The sequence below is a fragment of the Acipenser ruthenus genome, chromosome 7, assembly GCF_902713425.1.
Source record: "Acipenser ruthenus chromosome 7, fAciRut3.2 maternal haplotype, whole genome shotgun sequence".
NCBI classification, from domain to species: domain Eukaryota; kingdom Metazoa; phylum Chordata; class Actinopteri; order Acipenseriformes; family Acipenseridae; genus Acipenser; species Acipenser ruthenus.
The window spans coordinates 9,659,059-9,682,521 of NC_081195.1; the positions used below are offsets into that span (position 1 = coordinate 9,659,059).

Below are 23,463 nucleotides of genomic sequence, written 5' to 3' on the forward strand. Positions count from 1 at the left end.
CCAATTACCAGGATCATCTGTTTGGTACGCTGCAATCAGGATTGAATTAGTACAGATTTGCAGGATTTTCTAATTTGATCCATTTTAAATAGCTCCGATCGGGGAATGATAAACTAAGACCTAATTGTGAGTCATAATAATAATAATAATAATAATAATAATAATAATAATAATAATAATAATAATAATAATAATAATAGACATCCTTGACCAGACCAGATAGAAGGTTAAGTTTATATTTTTAGTTTCACAGTTTAAGGGCCCTCTTTAGGAACGTTCGCAAACCCTTAAGGCAAAACACTCTGGGGCAGTTAGCGCATCAAAATCAGGCTCACTGTGGGCAAACAAACTTTGCAAGCAGACTTTGCCCACCTAAGCAACCCTGTTTTAGTGCCCACCCGGCAAGTCAGCGTTAGCGCTGGACATGGGCTGAACTTCAGGGGAGTGACCTCAATTAATCTATTTCCCTGTCTCTCACAAGCTGCAACAGAATACAAAACAGGGTTTTCTTAGGAGGTAGGGTTTCCTGATGTCCTGGGAGCCATCGATTGCACACACGTGCTGCTACGCGCACCAACACAGTATAGGCACCTGCACATAAATCGTAAGGGGACCTATTCTGTCAACGTGCAAGTGTGTGATGTCAACTTCATCACAAATCTGTATGCAAATCATCCTGGTTCCGCTCCTGACTCGTTTATCCTCGTTAATTCGCAGGTGGCAGCTGCGTTTCAGCAGGATGACAGTCTGAGAGGCTGGTTGATAGGGGATAACATGTGTCCACTGAAGCGGTGTACTGACACCGCTGCTCAACCCCACGACCCCTGCCAAACAGAGGTATAACCGTACCTTTAAATGTGCTCGTACTGTAATTGAACGAGCATTTGGAATCCTCAAAATGTGATTCTGATGTTTGGATGTCTCTGGGGGAACACTACAGTACACTCCTCAGAAGGTTACCAATATCATCCTGGCTTGTTGTGTTTTACATAACATAGCTCTCCGTAATGGATGTTGAACTTACAGAGGAAAGATTACAGGGTTTGAGGGAAGCAGATGCTGAACTTGAAGCCCCAGTGGTGGAGGTTGCAGATGCTGTAAGTGCCAGGCAGGACAGACAAAGCCTAGATTACTTTTTTTATTTCGTAAGTATTCGCTCTCCACCTCCAGGCTACTAAAAAAAACCCGAAATGTAGCCTTGCTTGAGGGGCTCGGTCATCCTCCACACTTGGGCTGCTGGACATTTTTAATTTTTTTGCGCTTTGGTCTCCTTTCTGCTTTCTTTCAGGTTTCAAAATGCCATTGCTCCATTACAACATTACTCCCCCACTGTGCTTTGATAGACTGTGCGCATGATTCGACATCGGCAGCACACATATTTGCTAAAAAGGGCCCGTTATCTTTTAAATTGGATGTTGTACAATAATTTAATTTGGCAAATTAATATCCTCTTGCAATCACAGGTTCGTCACATAATGCAAGTTGCTATGCTGTAGTGGGGGGGGGGGGGGGGGGGGGGGGGGTTGCAGACAAGTACAGGCCAATGGTAAAGGCTAATCACATGTGCTAATAGGTCTATTTGAGAATATTTGGCTGTATTAAAATTGATTCAGTTGCTGAAGGAAATTAACCCGCTTTGGGAATGCTAGACTCATCTATAGAAAGAGCCACGTTACAAAAAAAGGCTGCACTTTTTATTTTATTTTAACACTATTTGAGGCAACAATCTACAGTATGTTTTTGTATATTTTGATGCTGACCCCTCCTCATCTACACCTTGTCTGAGAAGAGTGAACCTAGTGTTTGTATTACATGTGTATATATATATATATATATATATATATATATATATATATATATATATATATATATATAGTAAAGCTACTAAACGACGTGCATTTCTCATTACAGTATCATCTTCATTTGTGCTTCTCACCCCACCTCCTTCAGATTTTCAGCACCTCTTATTTTCTGTTTCTCGTCAGTCGTCCTGTTAAACGTGGCAGTTGGGGCTCTTTGGCGAAACAAACGAGCACTTAATTGTGTTTGTGGTGTGGACGAGGCGTTAAAACACGGCAGCATGATCTACCACTGGGAGGGGAATCGGGAGGGCGAGAACAGGAAAACACCAGCCCCTACTCGGACCACCCAGATTTCACACAGGATTGACCAATGTAGGCCAGTCCAAAACACTAGCCGCCACCAGACACACTAGAGCACTGTTCACGTACCATTTCCCTTTTAGGGTTACTGCAGTGAACATATTTGTATTTCCTTTTCTTTTTTGTATGACCGGTAGACTATATAGGCTACTGGTAGGCTATTCTTTTTTTTAAGTTTAGGAAGAAATAAGTTAAATAATAAAAAAAGAAAGACCGTTTCAAATTTCTTAAGGTTCAATATAGTGTTATACCTGTTGTAATAAACAGTAACAACAACAAAAGTAGGCCTATATTTCCTTTACCCAACAAGCAGTGTTCGTGTATGATATTCAACCGACAACGTGAATTGCAGCATGGCTGTCGTGTAGAAAACATAACACACACACACGCACTCACGCACGCACACACACACACACGCACGCACACACACACACACACACACAACAGGATTAAAGAGGGTATCTAAACCCGTCTGCTCCGCGGCTGCTCACTGTCCTACTCACTCAGCGCGCGCGGTGTGGGCGCTCTTGCTCAGGACAATGCTGAACTGTCAACAGGGTCATTTCGTTGATGTGTTTCTGTCATCGCGGATTTGGTATCACCCCCTCTTGTTTTCTTGGATCTGTCATTCTATACAATAAACTACACCGAGGTGTATGGATTAAAATAACATTTTCCTACAACTTATATATATATATATATATATATATATATATATATATATATATATATATATATATATATATATATATACAGTAACAGTCAAAAGTTTGAGTACACCGCCTTGAAACCAGGTTTTTCATGATTATCTATGCTTTTAACTGTATAAACTTGTCTATAAACACTTAATATTTCATTATATGATACGTGTACTTATATAAGCTGATAATCATAAGTGAATTGCATTCAGAAATTTTATTTTTAAATGAAAATGTAAATCTTGTCAATTTCAATGAGTCAGTTAAAAGTCTGAAATGTGTATAACACCGTGTTAGAATACTGGTCCAAGTATAAAAGTGTCTTTGTTAGATGTTCTCCGAGTTAACTAGCATGTTACCTAATTAACCTTTTGTCACCAATTATTGTTAACAGGTGAGGGTCCATGAATACTATAAATATAGGTAGCATAGGCACAAGTTTGTCATTCCTGAATGTAAGGGAGCAGAAAATGGCAAAATACGCTCAGTTAAGCAAAGAAAAAAGACAGTCTGTAATTACTTTAAGAAATGAAGGTCAATCTTTAAGACAAATCAAAGAACTTTGCAAGTGTCTGTAACTTCTGTGGCCAAGACCATCAAACGATTTGAAGAAACTGGCACTCATGAGGACCGAACAAGGTCAGGCAGGCCAATGGTGACCTCAGAATCAGAGAACAAGTTCATTCGAGTCACAAGTCTGCGAAACCGGCGATTAACTGCCCCTGAAATACAAGCTCAGCTAAATGCTACTAGAAGTACAGATGTTTTAACATCAACTGTTCAGAGGAGATTGCGTGAAGCTGGCCTAACTGGAAGAACTGCTGCAAAGAAACCATTGTTAAGAGTGTAGAATAAGAGGAAGAGACTTGCCTGGGCCAAAAAACACAGAAACTGGACGTTTGAGGATTGGAAGTAGGTCTTATGGACCAATGAGTCAAATTTTGAAATATTTGGGTCCAACCACCGAGTATTTGTAAGACACAGAGAGGGTGAGCGCATGAGTTCTGCATGTGTGGTTCCCACTGTCAAGCATGGAGGAGGCAGTGTCATGCTCTGGAGTTGCTTTGCTGGTGACAGAGTTGGTGATCTTTACCAAGTCCATGGCAAGCTCAACCAGCATGGCTATCATAGCATACTTCAGAGGCATGCCATTCCATCAGGATTATGGCTAGTTGGGCAGTCCTTCATTCTTCAGCAAGATAATGACCCGAAACATACCTCAGAGTTGTGCAAGAACTATCTGGTGAAGAAGGAAAGTAAAGGACAACTCAATCTAATGACCTGGCCTGCCCAGTCTCAAGACCTCAATCCCATAGAACTTGTATGGGACGAACTGGACAGAAGAGTCAAAGCAAAGCTACCCACAAGTGCCCTTCATCTCTGGGAATTGCTGCAGAAGAGCTGGGAAGACATGTCGGGTGATTTCCTGCTGAAACTTGTTAACCGAATGCCTCGTGTTTGTGAGGCTGTTATTAAGGCAAAGGGTGGCTATTTTGAGGAATCCAAGATTTAGAGACAATTTTCAATTTTCTTGAACATTGCACTGATACTCATGTTTTGTTTTGTATATTGTAACATGTGTTTTCATTTTCAAGTATTTACAGAAACGTATACGACGTAAAACCTAGTTACCAGCAAGTGTACTCAAACTTTTGACTAGTACTGTATATATATATATATATATATATATATATATATATATATATATATATATATATATATATATATGCGAATAGTAATAATGACACAGATAGTTGTAGTTGGTTTCTGCACTGCTTTCCAATGAACCTATTGTAAAAATGTGATTAAAGACACCCAGTCTTTTGGATCATATTACTTCACCTGGTAGGCTATTCCATGCATTTAGAACTCTATGTAAAAAGTGCTTTCTATACCTTCTGTTCTACAGCTTCCATTATGCCCGCTTGTTTTTCTCTATGTGCTATCCTTGCTCTCTATTTTGTAAACACTATAAAGTAACCATCAGTTACATTATAACAACTCAAGAGGACGGGATTGATCACGTTGACATTTACCTTGTGTGGGCTACTTTAAACAGTGTGTGTGTCGGGCGAGGGGGGGGGGGGGGGGGGGCGACAAAATGAGACATTTATTTTGGAGCGATTCCAAATAGCCGTGCGTGTCACACTGTAAACACTGTAAGACAATGGGGTCTGCTCAATTGGCCGTAACCGCGGCGGATTAAAATGTTATCATCATTTAGTTCATTTGAAAGACTCCGGTATTGCCACGTTTAAAAAACAGCGTGTCGAGCCTTCACTTAAACTACTGAGGGGGGCAGTCGGGTGGAGCTGCGGGCAGCGAGCGACCAATAACAGAGTAGCTTTATTTCACTGGCAATACAAACTCGAAAACTTGACACATTGGCTGTTGATTGAATCGGGAAGGATCCCTCGCCAATTAAACCTCAAAAACACTGACAGAAAGGAGAAAAGAAGCTGAGTAAATGAGCTTCTCCCGGTTTTCTATACATTGTTTTAGCAGACCTCTTAGATGAAGGCAGATGCTTTTACAGTCCACCCGGACTAAAACAACATCTAGATATATTTAAAAGTAAACAATCTTTTATATATATATATATGCAATGGCACAAAGAGGCACTTCGTTTTCTATCCAAGACATTCTTACCAGAGACAGCGAGACTCGGGAGAGAAATCAAATCGCCAATGAACTGGCAGAACTCTGCAGATTGTCCAATCCGTGGCTGCAAAGGGAGACTGGGGTAATAATCAGTAAGGAGAGACCCGAAGCTTGCCTCGCAGATTACAAGGAACTCGTAAAAGGGGAGACTCCGAACCTCAGGAAATGTTCCGATCCAGTGCCGAGCCCAAGCAAGGCTGAGGAATCCCAGATTGACGGTCAGTCTTGCAGCGAGGACTCCACGGGAGAAGACCCAGTTTATTCTAGTTGCAATCATTTCAAAGGTATGACATGCATCCGTGAATTTCTTGATAGCGGGTCATCGGATTTGCTGAACAGAATGGTCTCTTTATTTGAACAAAAAATGTATAAAGCAAGTGTGATGTAGCTTCAGTATATTCATAGTAACGAAGCACAGCTATAATGTATTCAATACTTGCTTAATCATGACAATTATTAATATAATTAGTTAAAACTGTAATTAAACATATATATTTTTAAAGTCTTATACTATGAGCAGTTACACTGAACCACGCTTTGTGCTTTGAGGTATAGAACAGAATATCTCATTTTTAAAAATGGTAGTAGCTACATAAAAGTGCAAACTTACCGTTAGAAAACGTACGTCCACTATTTTACTGATGGTGATCAGAAAACTAATCACAGCTCTGAGCTTGTGTCAATCTTGTGAGTATTCATTACATATATATATATATATATATATATATATATATATATATATATATAAAATCACGCACCTGTCAACTTAGAACAATACTATTGTCGATGTATTTATTTTCTTGTATTTGTATTTACAGTATGTGTGTATTCCAAAGCCTGCAGAAGCGAGCTATATATGTCAACATATGCCTGTTCATTTTCCTTCTGTCTTTTTATTCTGCACAATAAGCAGCAAACAGAAAATACATTAAACAGGAAAACAACAGCCCTGCCAGATTCCAGGCCCGGTTGCTGTAAGCTGTGGTTTCTGAACATCTCATAAATAAATACTAAGCCTAGGGTTTAATGTGTTTTGTTTTCTAAATCAGTACAAACTCAAACATTTATTGGTTGGCAGTTTGCAACTACATAACTTTACAATAACCTACAACACAGTGCAAAGTGATTACTGACCAAATAGCACCTGCGAGCCTTACTGTGTAAACATAATGACATGAAGGGGGGTGTCACTCAAAACACAAACACCGTTGAAAAGAACAGGGAAAAAATGAGACAAAACACGACATAATAATGCATAGGCCCTACATATTAACTATTACAGAGTGTGAGAGCCAGTCGACTGCGGAGGAAAGGGACAAGATGGAGAAATCCAACCCCGCCGATCGACGCAAAACCATGAAGAAGCGCTCCCGGGCCGCCTTCTCTCATGAGCAGGTCTACGAGCTGGAAAGACGGTTTAACCTGCAGAAGTATCTGTCTGGCCCAGAGAGAGCGGATTTGGCGGCGGCTCTTAAACTCACAGAAACGCAAGTGAAGATCTGGTTCCAGAACCGGAGGTACAAAACTAAGAGACGACAAATAGCGCACGAATTGGCTGCTAACTGCACTCAGACCATGGCGAAGAAAGTGTCAATAAAGGTGCTGGTGAGGGACGATAGGAGACAGTACAGGACCGAAGAGCTGCTCAGCCCACCTGCCATCCCCCTTTACCAGGCCTATCAATACTACCCGTACACGTACTGCTTCCAGCCGTGGCCCTCAAATATGTCCTTGTGTCCCCTTAACACAAACGGAAACTAGGACATGTCCCTCGTTGGCTATTCATGAAAAATCGATGAACACATTATAACTGGCAGTATAGTTTTCCAAAAGAACAATAATGGAAATACAGTTTTACACTTCCAAAGACTCCTAAAAATGCACATTAAGGAAAATGTTGATTCGCCCTTCCCCAGAGGAAGAACCGATGGATAATATTGCAAATATTGTGCATTTACAATTTACAATTAGTGCGCTGCTGACTGTGCCAAAATGGGCATTTAACATTTTTTTTTATATTATACTAAAGACGGTGTATTTTAATGTTTAATGAAACTAACAGCGCAGATCCACTGAGTGTGTCACCCAAAAATAACTTTTCTTCTGGGACTACAAATAACATTTAAAATAACATCCTGATGATGTAACTTAAGTTTCCCAAAAATGCTAAGCAATGAATCTGAACACAGGGAGGTACGATCCCTCCATAAATTATTTTGCTGGACGAACTATTCGGATATCAAAATCCAGACCACGTGATTTTTTTTTGCTTAGTTTTGTTTTATTAATTAAATGTTAAATTAGCTTTCTTTTTTTTAAAAAATCAGTTTAAAAATAAAGTGTAGTAAAAAAAGGTCCTACAAAGTTTGTTTCTAAGTTTATTGTTTCACCACATCGAACTATTTCTATAGAAAAATGTGTTTGTCATTTTTGGAATCATTCTGGGTCAGAAGAACACATGAGTGCAGTTATCCAAGTCAGTATAAAACACAATCTAAATCAATTATTCGTTCTTTTTAAACAAACCGCCCGAGGGAGCATGTTGCACTGTTTTTGTTTTTTTGTAAGTATGAACATGGAAAGATGTAAGCATGTACTAATGATTTAAACAAAAATAGTATACCAAGTGTGGGTCTATTTACTCGATATGTTTATTGTAAATAATTCATATATTAATGTGTTTTTTGTTTGTTTGTTTGTTTTATTTTGTTGATGTTGTTATTAAACCCACAGTAGGCTATTATATATATATATATATATATATATATATATATATATATATATATATATATATATATATATATATATATATATATATATATATATAATAATGTCTAATGACCCTTCTGGGCGAAATGTGTTAACTTTGATTAAAGAGCAAATTATTAACATTGTTTTATTTATTCTACAATGTGTGTATGTCAATGTATTGTGAGAAACGCACTTAGACTCCTTATATGATAATTTAGTTCTGTACCTTTACGGGGCGAATCCACATTTTACAAAACATTATACAAAATGATGCGAAAAGTATTATTATTGTGTATTTTAAAGTAGGCTAAGCCCGGTTTGTGTTGGCGGTTGCACAAATAACGCCACTTAAAGTAATTCAAAGGATTGCGACAGCAGTAGGATAAAGCCAAAAGGAGCACCCACACAAAGTTAAAATATATGTTGGCAAATATACTATTAAATTAAACATAGATCCTATGCGACCAATTTTGAACACATTGTACTGTTTATTTTAGTTGTTTGCTACTCAGACTCATGTCAATGTGATATGCATTGCAGTGTAAAGTACATACAGTGTGTGTTAAATTGCATATTTGATTTACAGTACAATGCTGTCACCAGTCTCAGCTTTTAGTGGTGTTTAATCTGTATCATTATAACATACAGCGTATGATTTCGAGGTTGCAATTAGATCTAACAATACTGTTTGTAGCAGGAATGTATAGGCTATTGATGTGCTTGCACCTGTGAGAAAATGCAAAGGGCTTGAATTAAATCACACGTTTTATTATTATTATTAGTTTATTTAGCAGACGCCTTTATCCAAGTCGACTTACAGAGACTAGGGTGTGTGAACTATGCATCAGCTGCAGAGTCACTTACAATTACATCTCACCCGAAAGACGGAGCACAAGGAGGTTAAGTGACTTGCTCAGGGTCACACAATGAGTCAGTGGATGAGGCGGGATTTGAACCAGGGATCTCTTGCTTACAAGCCCCTTTTCTTTAACCACTGGACCACACAGCCTCCTATAGCGTTTATAGCGTCACCTCTCGCCAGAACTATACTCCAATAATGCAGCAAAGAGGATATAATGCAGTGCAGTATTTATTCAGTTATGTTACTATAAGCCCTGTGATTTTTATAATGTAAGGTTAAGTATTGAGTGAATGACTATAGGGCAAGAACGGAAGATCCTTCCTTTATTGGTCACCGTGGATTCTAGCTTGAATTTAATTAATTTAATAAATGCCTCATAATTGTATTTTTGATTTTCATATAACTTCCAGTAACACCATACACAGTTCTGTGCTAATGCTTCAAACTGTGTGGTACTGACATAAACTTGGCAGAGAGATACATCTAGCTATACACTACATTACAGATTTCATCATTCGTATTTACTATATGGCAGGTTTCAATTAACATCTTGAGATCTGTGGTTCTTGTTATATTTTGATTCGCTGTACCAATCCACAAACACCCTATCCCTCTTTCAGATTTACAATTTTTTTAGCGTAATAATAAATACCATATCAGGTAGGTCTTCCTTTTCAGGCCAACCTCTGTGTGTGTGTTTGTGGACCATAATGATATAATGGAAGCCTTTTAAAGGTTTTGAAAAGGTATGCCCTTTCCTTGCTGAAGCGTTTGGCATGTGCTTCGTGGTTCAGAGAGCAGGCAGTTTATTTGTCCTGGCAGATCTGCCTCCTGCTCTCGAGTACGTGGGTGGCCCCATTTGTCCCAGGTGGACAGTCAAAGCTCCTGATGCAAAATTATACAGCAGTATCAAATTGTACAGAAATGGACTGGAAGGGCTGCTAATTAGTCAAGGAATCCCTGGAGAAAGGCCATCGTGGGAGATGTTAAATAATAATTGTTTGATTATTTATTTATTTATTTTTAAGATCTGCTATGTGGAAACTTAAGCGATGTCATCAATATCCATATCTCGTTCTATAATTCGGTAACGATCTTTATCCATCAAATATCCTCTTTGAGATTTGCGTCATCTTTTACTTGAACAGGTTTTGACGGTTTTGTATTTCATCCGTATTTCGATCACTTTTCGACAGCATGACACGAGCGGCTGCATCAATTAATTTCCTATCCGTCTTAGTTTGAGCAGCAATTAGGTAGTTCAATAATCTACTTTCTTACAAAAGCAAGTACAAATATAGCACTGTCAGTTTCATATCAAGTTATGTAAAACGAAACAAGAATTGCAAATTACAAACGAATAATGAACAGTTATAGAACAACATTGTAATCCTAATAGTTTTAATTATAAGTAGCTATACTTTAATTGTAAAATGTTACGTTTGTTCACGAAGAGCAGCATTATAACATGCAGGCCTATTTCAAACCACCACTCTGACAAACACGAATACAAATATGCTCGTATCCTATTTATGTTGTGATAAATCGAATATGGTTCTGAACTGGAAGGTGATGAAAAAAACCAATGTATCTTCTTAAGCAATTCATGCAACGCATGCCTAACATATTAGATCGTTTGTGAAATATAAAATTAAAAGTAAGCCCTATTTTGTTTTACTTTATTCATTAGAAGGAATTTGTGTAAATATACATCTGGTGAGTGTGTTTATTTTTTTTTAATAGAAAGTATTCAGAACATTATTAAATATATATATATATATATATATATATATATATATATATATATATATATATATATATATATATATATATATATATATTCAGTCTAACCGCTACATATTCCACAATTTCACAAAAGACTCCTGCCAGTATTAATTATTTCCTTTTTGATTTTTATTGTATATTTTTCATATTATTCTTCAGACACTTCCATAAACAGGATGGGAAAGTGATACGTTACAATGAAAACGGGACTGTGTTTCTGAAGGAAGTTGTGGATTCGGATCTCACTGAGGGTCACAACTTGTGGAAGTGATTCAATGGAAGAAGTTTAGCAAACGCAGCACGAGGTCCGGTAGCATTCTCAGTGCCTGACGCACCTCGGCTTTGAGCGCTACGAGTTGTCTGTTGCGAAAAAAAAGAATATATCCGCCTTTTAGTTGCTTTTCATTTTTCCCTTAGAACAATAGCATAATATCACTAATTAAATATATACAGGGACAATACAGAAGTCCTACTTTTTTGTCTTATAATTTATAAGCCAGTATATTAAAACAGGTACAGGCATCCAACATGCCAATATTGTTAATAAAATAATAATAATAATAATAATAATAATAATAATAATAATAATAATAATAATAATAATAATAATAATAAAACACTTAATTAAGCATAATTGAATACAATCTAATAACGTTTGTTTAATTTAATTACAAACATATCTAACAAAAAGAGAGTTGTTGAACTGAATCTAGTATCAAGGTCTTCCTATAAGTGCAAGGTAATTTTCTATGTTGTAAAAAAAAATCGATTTATAGGTAAATATTTAACTCAGATGTTGGCTGATCGGAAGGTTTATTTAGAGGGGCTGACGGGAGTTCTCTCGAGTTCAGTACATTCTCCCTGCAGTTACTCTCGGCTCATATCCCAGCAAGACAAACATGAACCTGCCAGATTCAGTCTCGCTTCTATCTTTACAGTTTCTCTTTTCCATAAACGGGGTCCTCTCTGGGGATAAAGAGACAACCTGCCAATGCTCGAATACCGCCAGCTACTCGCTCACTTTCCACGCGGAGTGGAACCCCACTACCTTCCCAAAGCAGTACCCTACCCACCGGCCCCCTGCGCAGTGGTCTCGGCTCTTCGGTGAGTGACTTATATAAAGCCCAAATAAATGTATATCTTCACCCTTTCTAATCCAATTATTATTATTATTATTATTATTATTATTATTATTATTATTATTATTATTATTATTATTAGTAGTAGTAGTAGTAGTAGTAGTATCTCAAACTGCACAGTTAGGATAACCGCAACAACCAAACAATTATTTTCCATTGACTTATTAGGGAAAAAATAGGGCTACTACTACTACTACTACGACTAATAATAATAATAATAATAATAATAATAATAATAATAATAATAACAACAGTAATAATAATCATAATAATCATCAAAATAATAATAATAATAATACTTTTTATTAACACTATGAAAGTGGAGAAATAAAACATGATCCACTGGGAATTTTATACTATTTTATGTTTTAAGCCAAGCCAATGTGATGTGAAATGTTTTAAACAAACATGTTAATTTCATACAGCAAGGCTGCAGGAAAACATTAACCTTAGATCAAACTTCATCCCTAAAAAATAAACCCAAGGTCTGTCAGGTTTGCTTTCCCTGGAATCGCCATTGATTCCAGGGAAAACCAATATGTTTATGGCCATGTTATGTAAGCTAAGCACCACATTTAATTTTGTAACAGGATGTTTCAGTGAGACAGTAGCTATGTATAATGTAGTCTGTACAAACCTTACAGTAAGCTATTGCTTTAGATCATAAAGTAATACGATTCCAAGGGTAGGCCTACAGCCAAAAATCCCTTTAACATACAGTTGTAGTCAAAACTTTACATACCCCAATGGAAATGTATACTTTCTAGAAATTTCTTGAAAACAAAGGATTTTAGGAAAAATCTTTTGCAGCAAAAGTTTTGCTTTTGTGTATGAGGAAAAAAAGTTACAAGAAATAGATGTCTACAACTATGTATTTCAGCAATTTTTTTTGCAAAACTCCAAAAATGCTAATTCAAAAGTATTCATACCCTGACAAGGAAAATTAAATTAATAGCTAGTTGACGTACCTTTAGCAATAATAACTTCTTTTAAATGATTAGGATATTTGTCAATGAGCTTTTGGCATGATTATTTAGTGATTTTTGACCATTCTTCAACACAGAATTTCTTCCAGTTCATTCAAATTCCAAGGACTTCTCTTGTGCACAGCCTTCTTCAACTCATACCAAAGATTCTTAATCAGACTTGGATCAGGACTTTGACTCGGCCATTCCAGAACCTTGATTTTATTCTTCTTTAAACATTCTGAAGTAGATTTTGATGTGTGCTTTGGATCATTGTTGTGTTGGAACATCCAGTCATGCTTTAAACCAAGTTTTGTAGCGGAGGGTTTCAGATGATTGATCAATATCTTGTGGTATGCTATGGAATCCATTTTACCATGTATTGGAACTAAATTTCCTATGCCATTAGAGGAAAAACAGTCCCATAGAAGGATATTACCACCTCCATGCTTGACAGTAGATATGGTGTTATTTTCTTTGTACGCCTCACCAGACTTTCTCTAAACATAACAACCAAATAGCTTGATTTTTGTTTCATCACTCCACAAAACCTTTGACCAGAACTCATATCCATCATTCAAATGCTGTTTTGCAAAGGTTAAGCTATTGTCCTTGTGACATTTTCCTAAGAGTGGCTTTTTCCTTGGCCCGCAACCATTGAGATCTTCCCCATGCAATACACGACCTGAAATGGAAACTCCAGTCCCACTTGCAGCCAATTTACTTTTAATATCTTTGGTAGTCAATTTCGGATTGTTATTAACCTTCCTCACAATTCTTCTACTTGTTCTTGGTGAAAGAACATAAAGAACCTTCTTTCTTCCAGACCGAGGGAGTGTTGTGACAGTACCATGAGTCTTGTACTTCTTGATAATAGAAACAATAGTTGAAATTGGGATGCTCAAATGCTTGGAAATCTTCTTGTATCCTTCTCCAGCTTTATGACAATAAATAATTTTCAGATAGCTCTTTACTTTGTCCCATATTGACTTATTGGTAATGACAGCAATCATCCTATGCCTAACCCTTCTATACTCTCTAAGAATGTTCACCTACAATCCAACATGTGCTTTTCTAGAATTAGGTTCTGCATTATCATATTGAAATTTCTAGTAACTTGTAGACAATACTATCATAGCATCAAAGGTTATGAATACTTTTGAATTAGCATTTTTGCTAATTAAAAAAAAAATGCTGAAAGGTTGCCTGAGTATTTAACTAATTCTATAAAAAAGAATCCGCTTCCATAGGAATATTAAGCAATTTAGTACTTTTCAAAATCTTCAGATTTTGCTTTAACAGAGCATGGAATATAACGCTCAGAACAGAATTGTCTATATATTTGAGAAAATTACCTATCACGTTGCATATTTGCAATGTTGTCATTAGTTTATAAACCAACCCCCATCCCAATGAACTTGAAGTCAGTTTTGATGTCTTTGCGACAAAGCAAACCTTTCTATTTTGTTTTTCTCCATACAGCGCCTATAACCGCCCACCCCCAGCTGCAGGGCTCAGTTAGCGTTAATGAGCCTCAGCCCCATTCGTTGCTACTGCGCGGTTACACAAGCAGATCGTTTACTGAAACACGCCAGTGAACTTTCAAGAACTTACTATTGAGGACTAAAACTCTCAATAGCTCACTATAACAGCAACATACAATGAATGACGCTTACAATTTCATTAGGTGCGAGCAGAAATAAATAACACTTCAGAGTACCCAGCTAAACATAAATCAAATAATAGAAACTTACAGCATGGAATTATAAATGCTTTTGGTTTAGAAGTGGCTGACAATTTCTTATTCCCTCTCCTTTTCAAAAAATAATTGGGTCAATCTCTGATACTGCCTTTTTGAACCCAACTATCTTCTGGCGGTAAACAGAAGTGGTTCTATAGTGAATAAATATGTCAGGGACCAACAGAGAACCCCAAATAGATTTAAAAAAATAGTTTTGTATGAATCTGGCACCTTTCAATCACAATTGATTTCAGAATTGAGGTGTGGGAAAACTTGATAACACACAAACATTTAAAAAAAAAAGTTTTTGGTTGGTAACAGTCGGCAAGTAGGGTTTATCTCATGAAAATTAGATTGTGGATTGAAGCCTTTCCTGCCAACCCTCAACTGACCGTGCCTTACAGTTTCTCTGAGAGAATAGTCCTTTATTCCATCTGCAATATTTTGTTTACACTTGGGTTGTAAAGGGTTATAGATGTAATCTTGGTTTCATTCGACAACGATAAGCAAGTGAGAAGCCATTCAGTCCTGTAGGGTCATCTACTCTCCAACAGGCTGCTCCCATGGGTCAGAGGATGTGATCTGGGCGGATGGAGCACTGGCATCCCCCGGAATGAGAGCCTTTGTGGAGGAGGGGGACCCCGAGATTCTGGAACAAGAGCTAACAGCTCCAGAGGCCAGGACACTGCACTGCTTCCAGGCAGATGCCCTCCGCAGTGGAGAGGGACAACAAAGCACTGTGATTACTGTCGAGCCAGCCTTGCCTCTGGTAACCTCATTTTCTGTTTTGTCTCATGACTGAGTTTTATTTAACATGCCACTTCTTGTTATCCTGTTTCTTTTCCTTTCTACTCCATTCTGTTTGCTTTCTCTCCGCCTCTCTTATACAGTTTCATTATATATTTCCACCCTTAACTAAATCTTCTAAAGACCAGATACAGTACATTACAGTTCACTTCATCCCCCCCGAACAAGATGTCAACAACAAGCCTACAACCTATTTTCCTTTCTCCCCACAGGTCTCAGTCTTGGTGCGGATAGTTCCCAGCCCGGATTGGTTTGTTGGCACCAATAGCCTGCGTCTTTGCAAGGGTGGTCATTGGTTGGAGACCGTAGTCTTTGACCTCTTTCCCTGGGATGCAGGAACAGACAGCGGTTTTGTTTTCTCCTCCCCAAATTTTGCCACCAGCCCACAGGAGCCCATCTCCCCCATAACAGCCCAGAGGCCCTCCCACCCTGCCAACTCGTTTTATTACCCCCGCCTACATACCCTGCCTCGCTTAGGGTACCTGAAACTCCACCTGCTGGCCACAGTTTCAGCCAACACACCTGGGGAAGGAACCAATGACACAGAAGGCATCGTTTGGAATAAGACTAGAACCTGGACAGCCAACATCACAGAGCAGAACAGGGTGACATATAAATTACACAACATAACTACAGACGTTATCTATGATCTGGAGAACATGGTAAAACAAGGTAAGCCGGTATAAATACAGAACAAAATGATCAACTCGTTTGCAGCAGTCAATAAGTAGGCAGTTGCTTAATCCAGGAACACATGAGAAAAGTAGCAGAGGCCAAAACAGGAAAACAACAACCAATACAAGAAAGAGAAAAGAAAGGTGCTTGATGTAGTAGTTGTCACTGTATCTCTGGGACTATTTTTTGTACTGACTTGAAACTTGAAAGATATAACAATGACCACAACAATGGAGATGATCTGATCAAAGGTAACGGTTTTCTTTTTATTTGGTAGGTGGGTTCATAATTGTGTACCTCCCTGTACACTGCTGTGGAAAAGTTTTAGACATGTTGCATTTTTCTACTTTTATTGATGCATTAGGAGCATCAATAATTTACTCACAGCCTCCACTAGTGTTTTCTACTATTATAACAACCTTGACTTGCATAGAAAAAGGAAAAACATTGAGTGAAATAGGTCGCATCACTCGATTTTTACTCAAAGCCTCCACTAGTGTTTTCTACTATTGTAACAACCTTCACTTGCATAAAGAAGGAAAAACATTGAGAGCAATAGCTCACATCACTCGATTTTCAAGGTGTGGTATCAGAAGCATAATCAACAAGTACAGAGAAGCATGATCTGTAATTGACAAACCCAGGACTGGAAGACCCAAAAAGCTGTCTAACAAGGATGAGCAATACTTGAAGATAATACCCTTAAGGAATAGAAAGAAGACAAGCTTTGTATTGACAACAGAACTGGCAGAAGGCACAGGTGTCGTTGTCCATCCATCAACAGTCCAAAGCACCTTTGACCATTGTTCCATAGTCCAATTTCTGTGTTCTTGTGCATATATTAGCCTTTTAGTCTTGTTCCCCTTTCTTAACAGAAGTATTCTTACTGCAACACATCATTTAAGTCCTGATTTCAAGAGTGACCTTCATACTGTTGATTTGATGGACAACGACACCTGTGCCTTCTGCCAGTTCTATTGTCAATTCTTCTTTCTATTCCTTAAGGATATTATCTTCAAATATTGCTCATCCTTGTTAGACAGCTTTTTGGGTTTTCCAGTCCTGGATTTGTCAATTACAGATGTTTCTCTGTACTTGTTGATTATGCTTCAGATACCACACCTTGAAAATCGAGTGATGCGAGCTATTTCACTCAGTGTTCCTCCTTCTTTATGCAAGTCAAGGTTGTTATAATAGTAGACAACACTAGTGGAGGCTTTGAGTAAATTGTTGATGCAACATGCCTAAGACTTTCGCACAGTAGTGTATATGTAATAATTTTATTTGAACAGGACTGTAATTGTCCATTTCCAAAGCAATTGTCCAGCAACAACAATCACTGATGAGACAATAACCATGTCTTTTCAGAGTCACCCAAACCTTATCCCAAAGGCACACCTCTGGACTGCGAGGTCTCTGATTGGTCTCCCTGGAGCCTGTGCAGTCATACCTGTGGAAGGGGCCTGCATCAGAAAACACGATATGTCCTTCTGCAGCCTGCCAATGATGGCAAGCCCTGCCCTGTGCTGCTGCAGCAGCAGGAGTGTGAGGAGCTTCAGTGTCCTCCAAAGCAGCTTGAAGAGCCACCTACCTCTGGAGCACTGAAATCTACAGTGGGAAACAACACTGACCTCCCAAGTGCTGTGGACATCCTGCCTCAAAATGGTACCCTAGTTTTCAATGGATCCCTCGAGGGCAGCAATGACAAGAACACTGCTGTGAGGGAGCCAGCCAGTACACACATCCCATACACACACCCCCCAAGCCCCTCCCATCAGAATGTAATCCCGCCCATTCACAATTCCTCTGGTCGTGATACACAAAACATTCCAGCAATGCTGGTAACTCCTCCTGTCATCACATCCTTCAAAAATGATTCACAGCCCTGATCTCTCAATAACACCCCTCCCCTCACATGTATACTGTATGTCCTGCCACAACTATATGCCTAACCCTTCTTATAAATCAATTAACAGCCTCCACACACCCAAACTCCATCATCTCATAAGCTGACTCACTCGCCCCTCCTATTACACCCGCATAACACCTCCCATATCACACTAAACTCTTCAAACTCCTGTTAAAAAGTTACTTTATTATAAAAAACACTGTCTGAGCTAAGAGATGATTGTACTTACATGAATTGCTGTCTGTCATATCATAACAGAAAATAGTAAAAGCATTACTATCTTATTATTCTGAGAGGTTATGAGTTATGTTGCTCAGATTGGTTTGGAGCTTGCTTTGAGCTCTCTCTCTCTCTCTCTCTCTCTATGAGTTTAAGGGTCATATTGGCATGTGACTTGAATTGAAAGAGGAGGGATATTCAGTGTAGTGAGGATGGTAAGACACCACTGAAGAGATGGCACAAGAGTGGGAAGAAAATTTGAGAGGAAGAGGAGCAGGGAAGGAGCCAGTCACTACACATGGCATGAATGAAACTTTTTCAATATGCTATGACAGTAATACAGTACATAGTTGAATAATCAAGTGTATTGGTGCCAATCCAGGTGAGAGAAGCATTCCTCCGAGAGATTTATTTCCTTTCCGCAGCTAGCTTTCAGTTCCATTCCCTGTGGCACAGGGTGAGATCATCCTGACTCCCCTAATGGAAAAAAAACAGATACTATGAATATGAATATATATCAGAAGTATGTAAACAGTCTGTTCTTTACGTCTCAATGGTAGCCAAGCAGCGCTCCTGCAGTTCCGCACAATCTAGCATGAATGGGCAAATAAAGCCTCTCTAAAGGGTAATCCACAACCTGTTCAAAGAGAGTTAAGACTGAATTCAACAGTGTCCAATGTCTATCTGTTTAAACAAAGTGCTAGTTGGTTAAACACATTTTCAAACAATTACCGAGCCCTGCTGGGTGTATTCCATGGCACATCTCCTGAAAGACAGCTATGAAGACTTGATCTCTTATAATTATATTTTTTGATTTTGTATTTCTCTTACCTGCGAGTTGTCTTGGAGTGTTTTTATTGCAGAGAAGGCAATGTTTCCAAAGTGATTGTTGTTGCTCTCCAGCTTCTCTTGTTATTTTAAGTTGAATGCCAATTAACCTTTACCTAACCACTGGGGCACATGCAGATCCATCTGTGTTAAGACAATCCAATCTGACAATCAGGAGGCTGATTTTATTAATAATAAAACACACAATAATTGATAGTAACTACAAAACAATGTCTGTTCTGAGTTTTTGTTATTCTGCCAGTTAATCAATTCAATCCATCATAATTAGTATCACCGTCACAGTATGTTAAAGAATGTTAAAAAATGATGTCACTGCAAACAGCTGCTATAAATGCATTTCTGCAAACAGTTAACATATGTTGTCCTGTCGTTTTAATAAGGTTGTTGGTAGGCAGGATGTAGCGTGTGAGTGCACGTTTATGGCATGTTAAGTTCAGCAGCATATGACACAATTTAACGAGAGCCTCCTTTCTGTTTAAGAATAGTGGTGGGCCGAATGAATGAACTGGTTGTGTGGGACCCTGGCAGGAAGTGGACCATGCTTAATACTGTTGTTTAGACAGAGAAGTGTCTAAATCCTGACCCTGTCCCCACTCCTGCATTAGTGCATCATGGAAAGAAGATCCCTCTGCTAGAATATATAACCCAGATGATCCCTTTATCTGTTTGAGAAACTATTCGGAGCAGAGAAAAATGCAAACATTTAAGAAAAAAAGCTGCTTCCATAGGAATATTAAGCAATTTAGTACTTTTCACATCCATTTATATTTAGATTTTTTTGTGAATGTGTATGTGTGTATATTGACATGCTTTATGTGCTGTAATCTGGAAGGATGTCACATTTCTTAATGTTTGTTCCAGTGGGTTTTTTGTTTTGTTAACATAACAATTACTGTCCGAATTGTTTAAAAGACTGTAAATACAACTGAACATAAACAGTGTATTAAAAAAAGACAACTCTATAAAACAACAAAAATACATAGAAATTGTAACACGAAATTGGGAAGGACATTGAGTAGCAGGACATTATTGTGTCTTTTTCACGTAATTATGTAAAACATATTATAGACATAGCAAGCAATCATCATTAAGGAAAATAAATAAAACAAGAAGATATTTCAACTGGATATGTAAGTGGGACTTCAGTTTCTGCTTACATCTGAAAAAACTGGCATTCACAAAATAAAAACGTTTACTATATTATGTATACCTTGCATATCCTAAATGTGCCATATTATTTAAATATATGTAAACTAGTTCCAGCTCTGCATGTAATTACCTGTACTTGGATCTGTCACTGTATCAATTAACTATTTAATAGAAGCTGAAATCTAACATGATATATTGAGCTGTAAAATTTACAAATGAATAGACAGAAGCTCCAAGGATAGGGATTACTTCCAAGAGCTTTGTTAAGCTGAATAAATAGAAGGTTGCCATGAGTTCTAAATCCACACATACATACATTATAAGCCCTGTTCAGATTCATGAGTTCTCAGGCACAGCTCTATATAGTGGAGCTGTAATGAAATATAAATCCATTAGCTGCACTTTGCATTTCCGGGAGCACTGGTCAGGGCACAGGGAAGATTATCAGGGCTCCTAGAGACTAACCTTAACGAATGAGCCCACCCAGAGTATTTACAAAGAGAAGTAATTGATGGCCAGTAGCTGGCCAGAGCAGCACACACATGAACACAGTCTGATAATGCTGATAAGGTTAGAGTACAGACCTTTGCACTTCAAGAGAGAAAACTGACAAATAACCAATGCAGTGAGGCTTCATTAAAAAAAAAAGATGAAGACAGTAGCAAAACAAACTGTGTTAGAGTTGAGGCACTGTAAGACAGTGGCCCCCTGTTATAGTTATGGAGTTATAGAGCTCAATGGTAAGATAGACTGGTTACAGTTAAAAAACTGGGAGGCAGTGTTGCCTTGTAGTTAGAGCTACAGGACTGGGAAAGAGTGTGGATTACTGATAAGAGAGAGGGAATGGGAAACCACTCTATACAAATGGTTTCTTTTAAAGGAAAAAAAGATGGTTTTCACAGCTTTTGCCACGTGATTTTGTGCAGATGTGCAAAAGCGAACAGTATGGGAACAGACTCTGTATGCACTCTGCTCTTGGCAGACCTCAGTGAATATTTCCTCTCACTCCGACCCTTAGATGGCTAGCTTGTGAAACCGATATCCTCAAACTTGTTACTTTTCTCAATGCCAGTTCTTAGCATCCCTCTCCCACTCATGTGACCTGCAAAAGGAATGTAAAAGTTTTAATTGCTGGAGATAAGGAGCTACAAGGAGGGCATTGAGAGCCGGGCTCCAGTGAAGCTGCTGCTATCTCCGCTGTGATAGAACTTACTTAAAACCTCTTAGCACAGATTATTAGGACCAATTTCTTCGTCCTTGTTTCTACAGAACGCCAAGTTCGACTCCAGGAATTCGACTCCAGTTGGGTAGTGTGAGAGGAGCACTGTGCAGTCAAGGCTGTGACCCCTGCAGACAGCAGAGGCGAGGTGTGGGAGATGGGGTGTGAAATCTCACAGGACAATGCTTGGCCATAAACGAAAATCATCTTTCATATCAAAGATACATTTTTTAAATGCCTTTTGCTCGAGTATCTTTTCCTGCACTCTGGATGGAAAGTCAGCACCAGTGAGCCGAGAAAGTAGTGTTTTAGTGCTGAATAAACTGCATGGTTAGAGCTGTAACACTAAGATCTTAGATCCCCAATGTCACCTTTTATTTATTTATTTAAATACAAAAAAAAGTGTCCCTCTAAGGGTGTTGAAGTCCTCAGAGCAGGTGGAGCACAAGCAGTGGCAATGTAACCTTCCCCACACAGGCAGGTCAATGTGCCTCAAAACAATCTGGATTAACCAGTCTGGCACTAGAATACCTCAGGATTACTACTATCAACGCTTATCCATTAGACACTGCTACCCTGCTGACCACTCAGCATTCATTCCCCCACACTAGATAAGAATCCATTACACTTCAGCTGAATTTTCATGCAATTGTTTTGCCGTCACAATAAAAACAGATCTAAGGCCCTAGTTTACTTTTCTGATTCAAAACCTACTTCTGCTACTGGCACTGTACTGTAATGTTGTGGCTGTTGCCTGGTTACCTACTTGGATTGAAAAAAAAAGTTCTAAATCTGTTTTACTGGAATGTTCTAGAGAGAGGTAATAAATAGAGGTTACTATAGAAGTTACTGCCCCTACAGGTTAATAATGAACACTAGAACACTATCCATTATCAGCTGTGAATTGCAGTCAGACCTAAAGATTCTGTAGTGAATAGCACTATATCAGTAACACATGTTTAGAGTTAGCAATCCATATCCAACCATCCCTTTTGTTTCACACCTGTGTTCTCAGTCCACTCAGGTCAAACCCTGGCCTTTCCTTTCCACACCTCATATAGATGAGTGACCTACAAAGGGGTATTGTGAGGGACGGAGGGTTTCAGGTATGGTCTGTTATGAATTTTAATGACCTTGTTTACTTGTTTTAAAGAATCTGACAGGTTTTAGCGAGGAGATATGGACACCTGCATGCTCCTTGAATCTTTCTCCTTTTTCTCAGCAAAGTTAACCCTTTAAAGGTCCTGAGGAGTCTCCAAATCACTGGTTTTGACATTGAACTGGTTAACCTTGTCAGTGTGTTTTCTCATGGCAAGTCCCTCAAAATAAGATGTCAGTTAGTGTGAAGTCTGCAGCTGGCACAGTCTGACCCACCTTACCTGTCTGCCTGGAGAGTACCATTACCCCGGGTCACACCTGCTCTAACAACGGAGACTTACTAATTGAATTCAGCATTCACTTTCTTGTTGTATTGGGACATGCATACAATAATCCCATATGAAAACCAAATAATACAAAGAACCACATTTGAAGTGTACTGACTGCACTTTCAGCTGTTAATGATATAATCTGGGTTTGTTTACTTATTTAAAATTCTGCACCAGGTAACCAGAGTCGTTCATGTGTCAGAATTTCAATATTTGTTCAACAACTGCAAGGTTGGAAAAAAACCAAACAAACACAGTTTGCCCATAAAAGATTTGAAGTTTTGTTTTTCAATATTAAAGCCAGATTCATACCTACAGGAATTGAAGCAAAGTGTGATGCTAGCAACCATCCCATAATAGGAAAATAGATGCAGTGTATACAAACACAATACAAATAATGTATTATTTTTTTTTATATAGCGCCCTTCACACCAAGACATCCCAG

General features: G+C 38.4%; 2 protein-coding genes across 2 annotated transcripts; both read left to right on the forward strand.

The window, feature by feature from the left end:
* The first annotated feature begins 5,116 nt into the window (after positions 1–5,116).
* Positions 5,117–8,252, forward strand: nkx3.3 (NK3 homeobox 3). Its single transcript, XM_034026554.2, has 2 exons — positions 5,117–5,805; positions 6,804–8,252. Exons 1-2 carry the CDS (start codon positions 5,466–5,468, stop codon positions 7,280–7,282), a joined length of 819 nt encoding a protein of 272 aa, XP_033882445.1. The 5' UTR covers positions 5,117–5,465; the 3' UTR covers positions 7,283–8,252.
* Positions 8,253–11,775: 3,523 nt separating this feature from the next.
* Positions 11,776–20,390, forward strand: LOC117415268 (spondin-2-like). Its single transcript, XM_034025379.3, has 4 exons — positions 11,776–12,023; positions 15,319–15,533; positions 15,784–16,243; positions 17,615–20,390. The coding sequence occupies exons 1-4, from the start codon at positions 11,819–11,821 to the stop codon at positions 18,133–18,135; spliced, it is 1,401 nt and encodes a 466-aa protein (XP_033881270.1). The 5' UTR covers positions 11,776–11,818; the 3' UTR covers positions 18,136–20,390.
* The last annotated feature ends 3,073 nt before the right edge of the window (positions 20,391–23,463 follow it).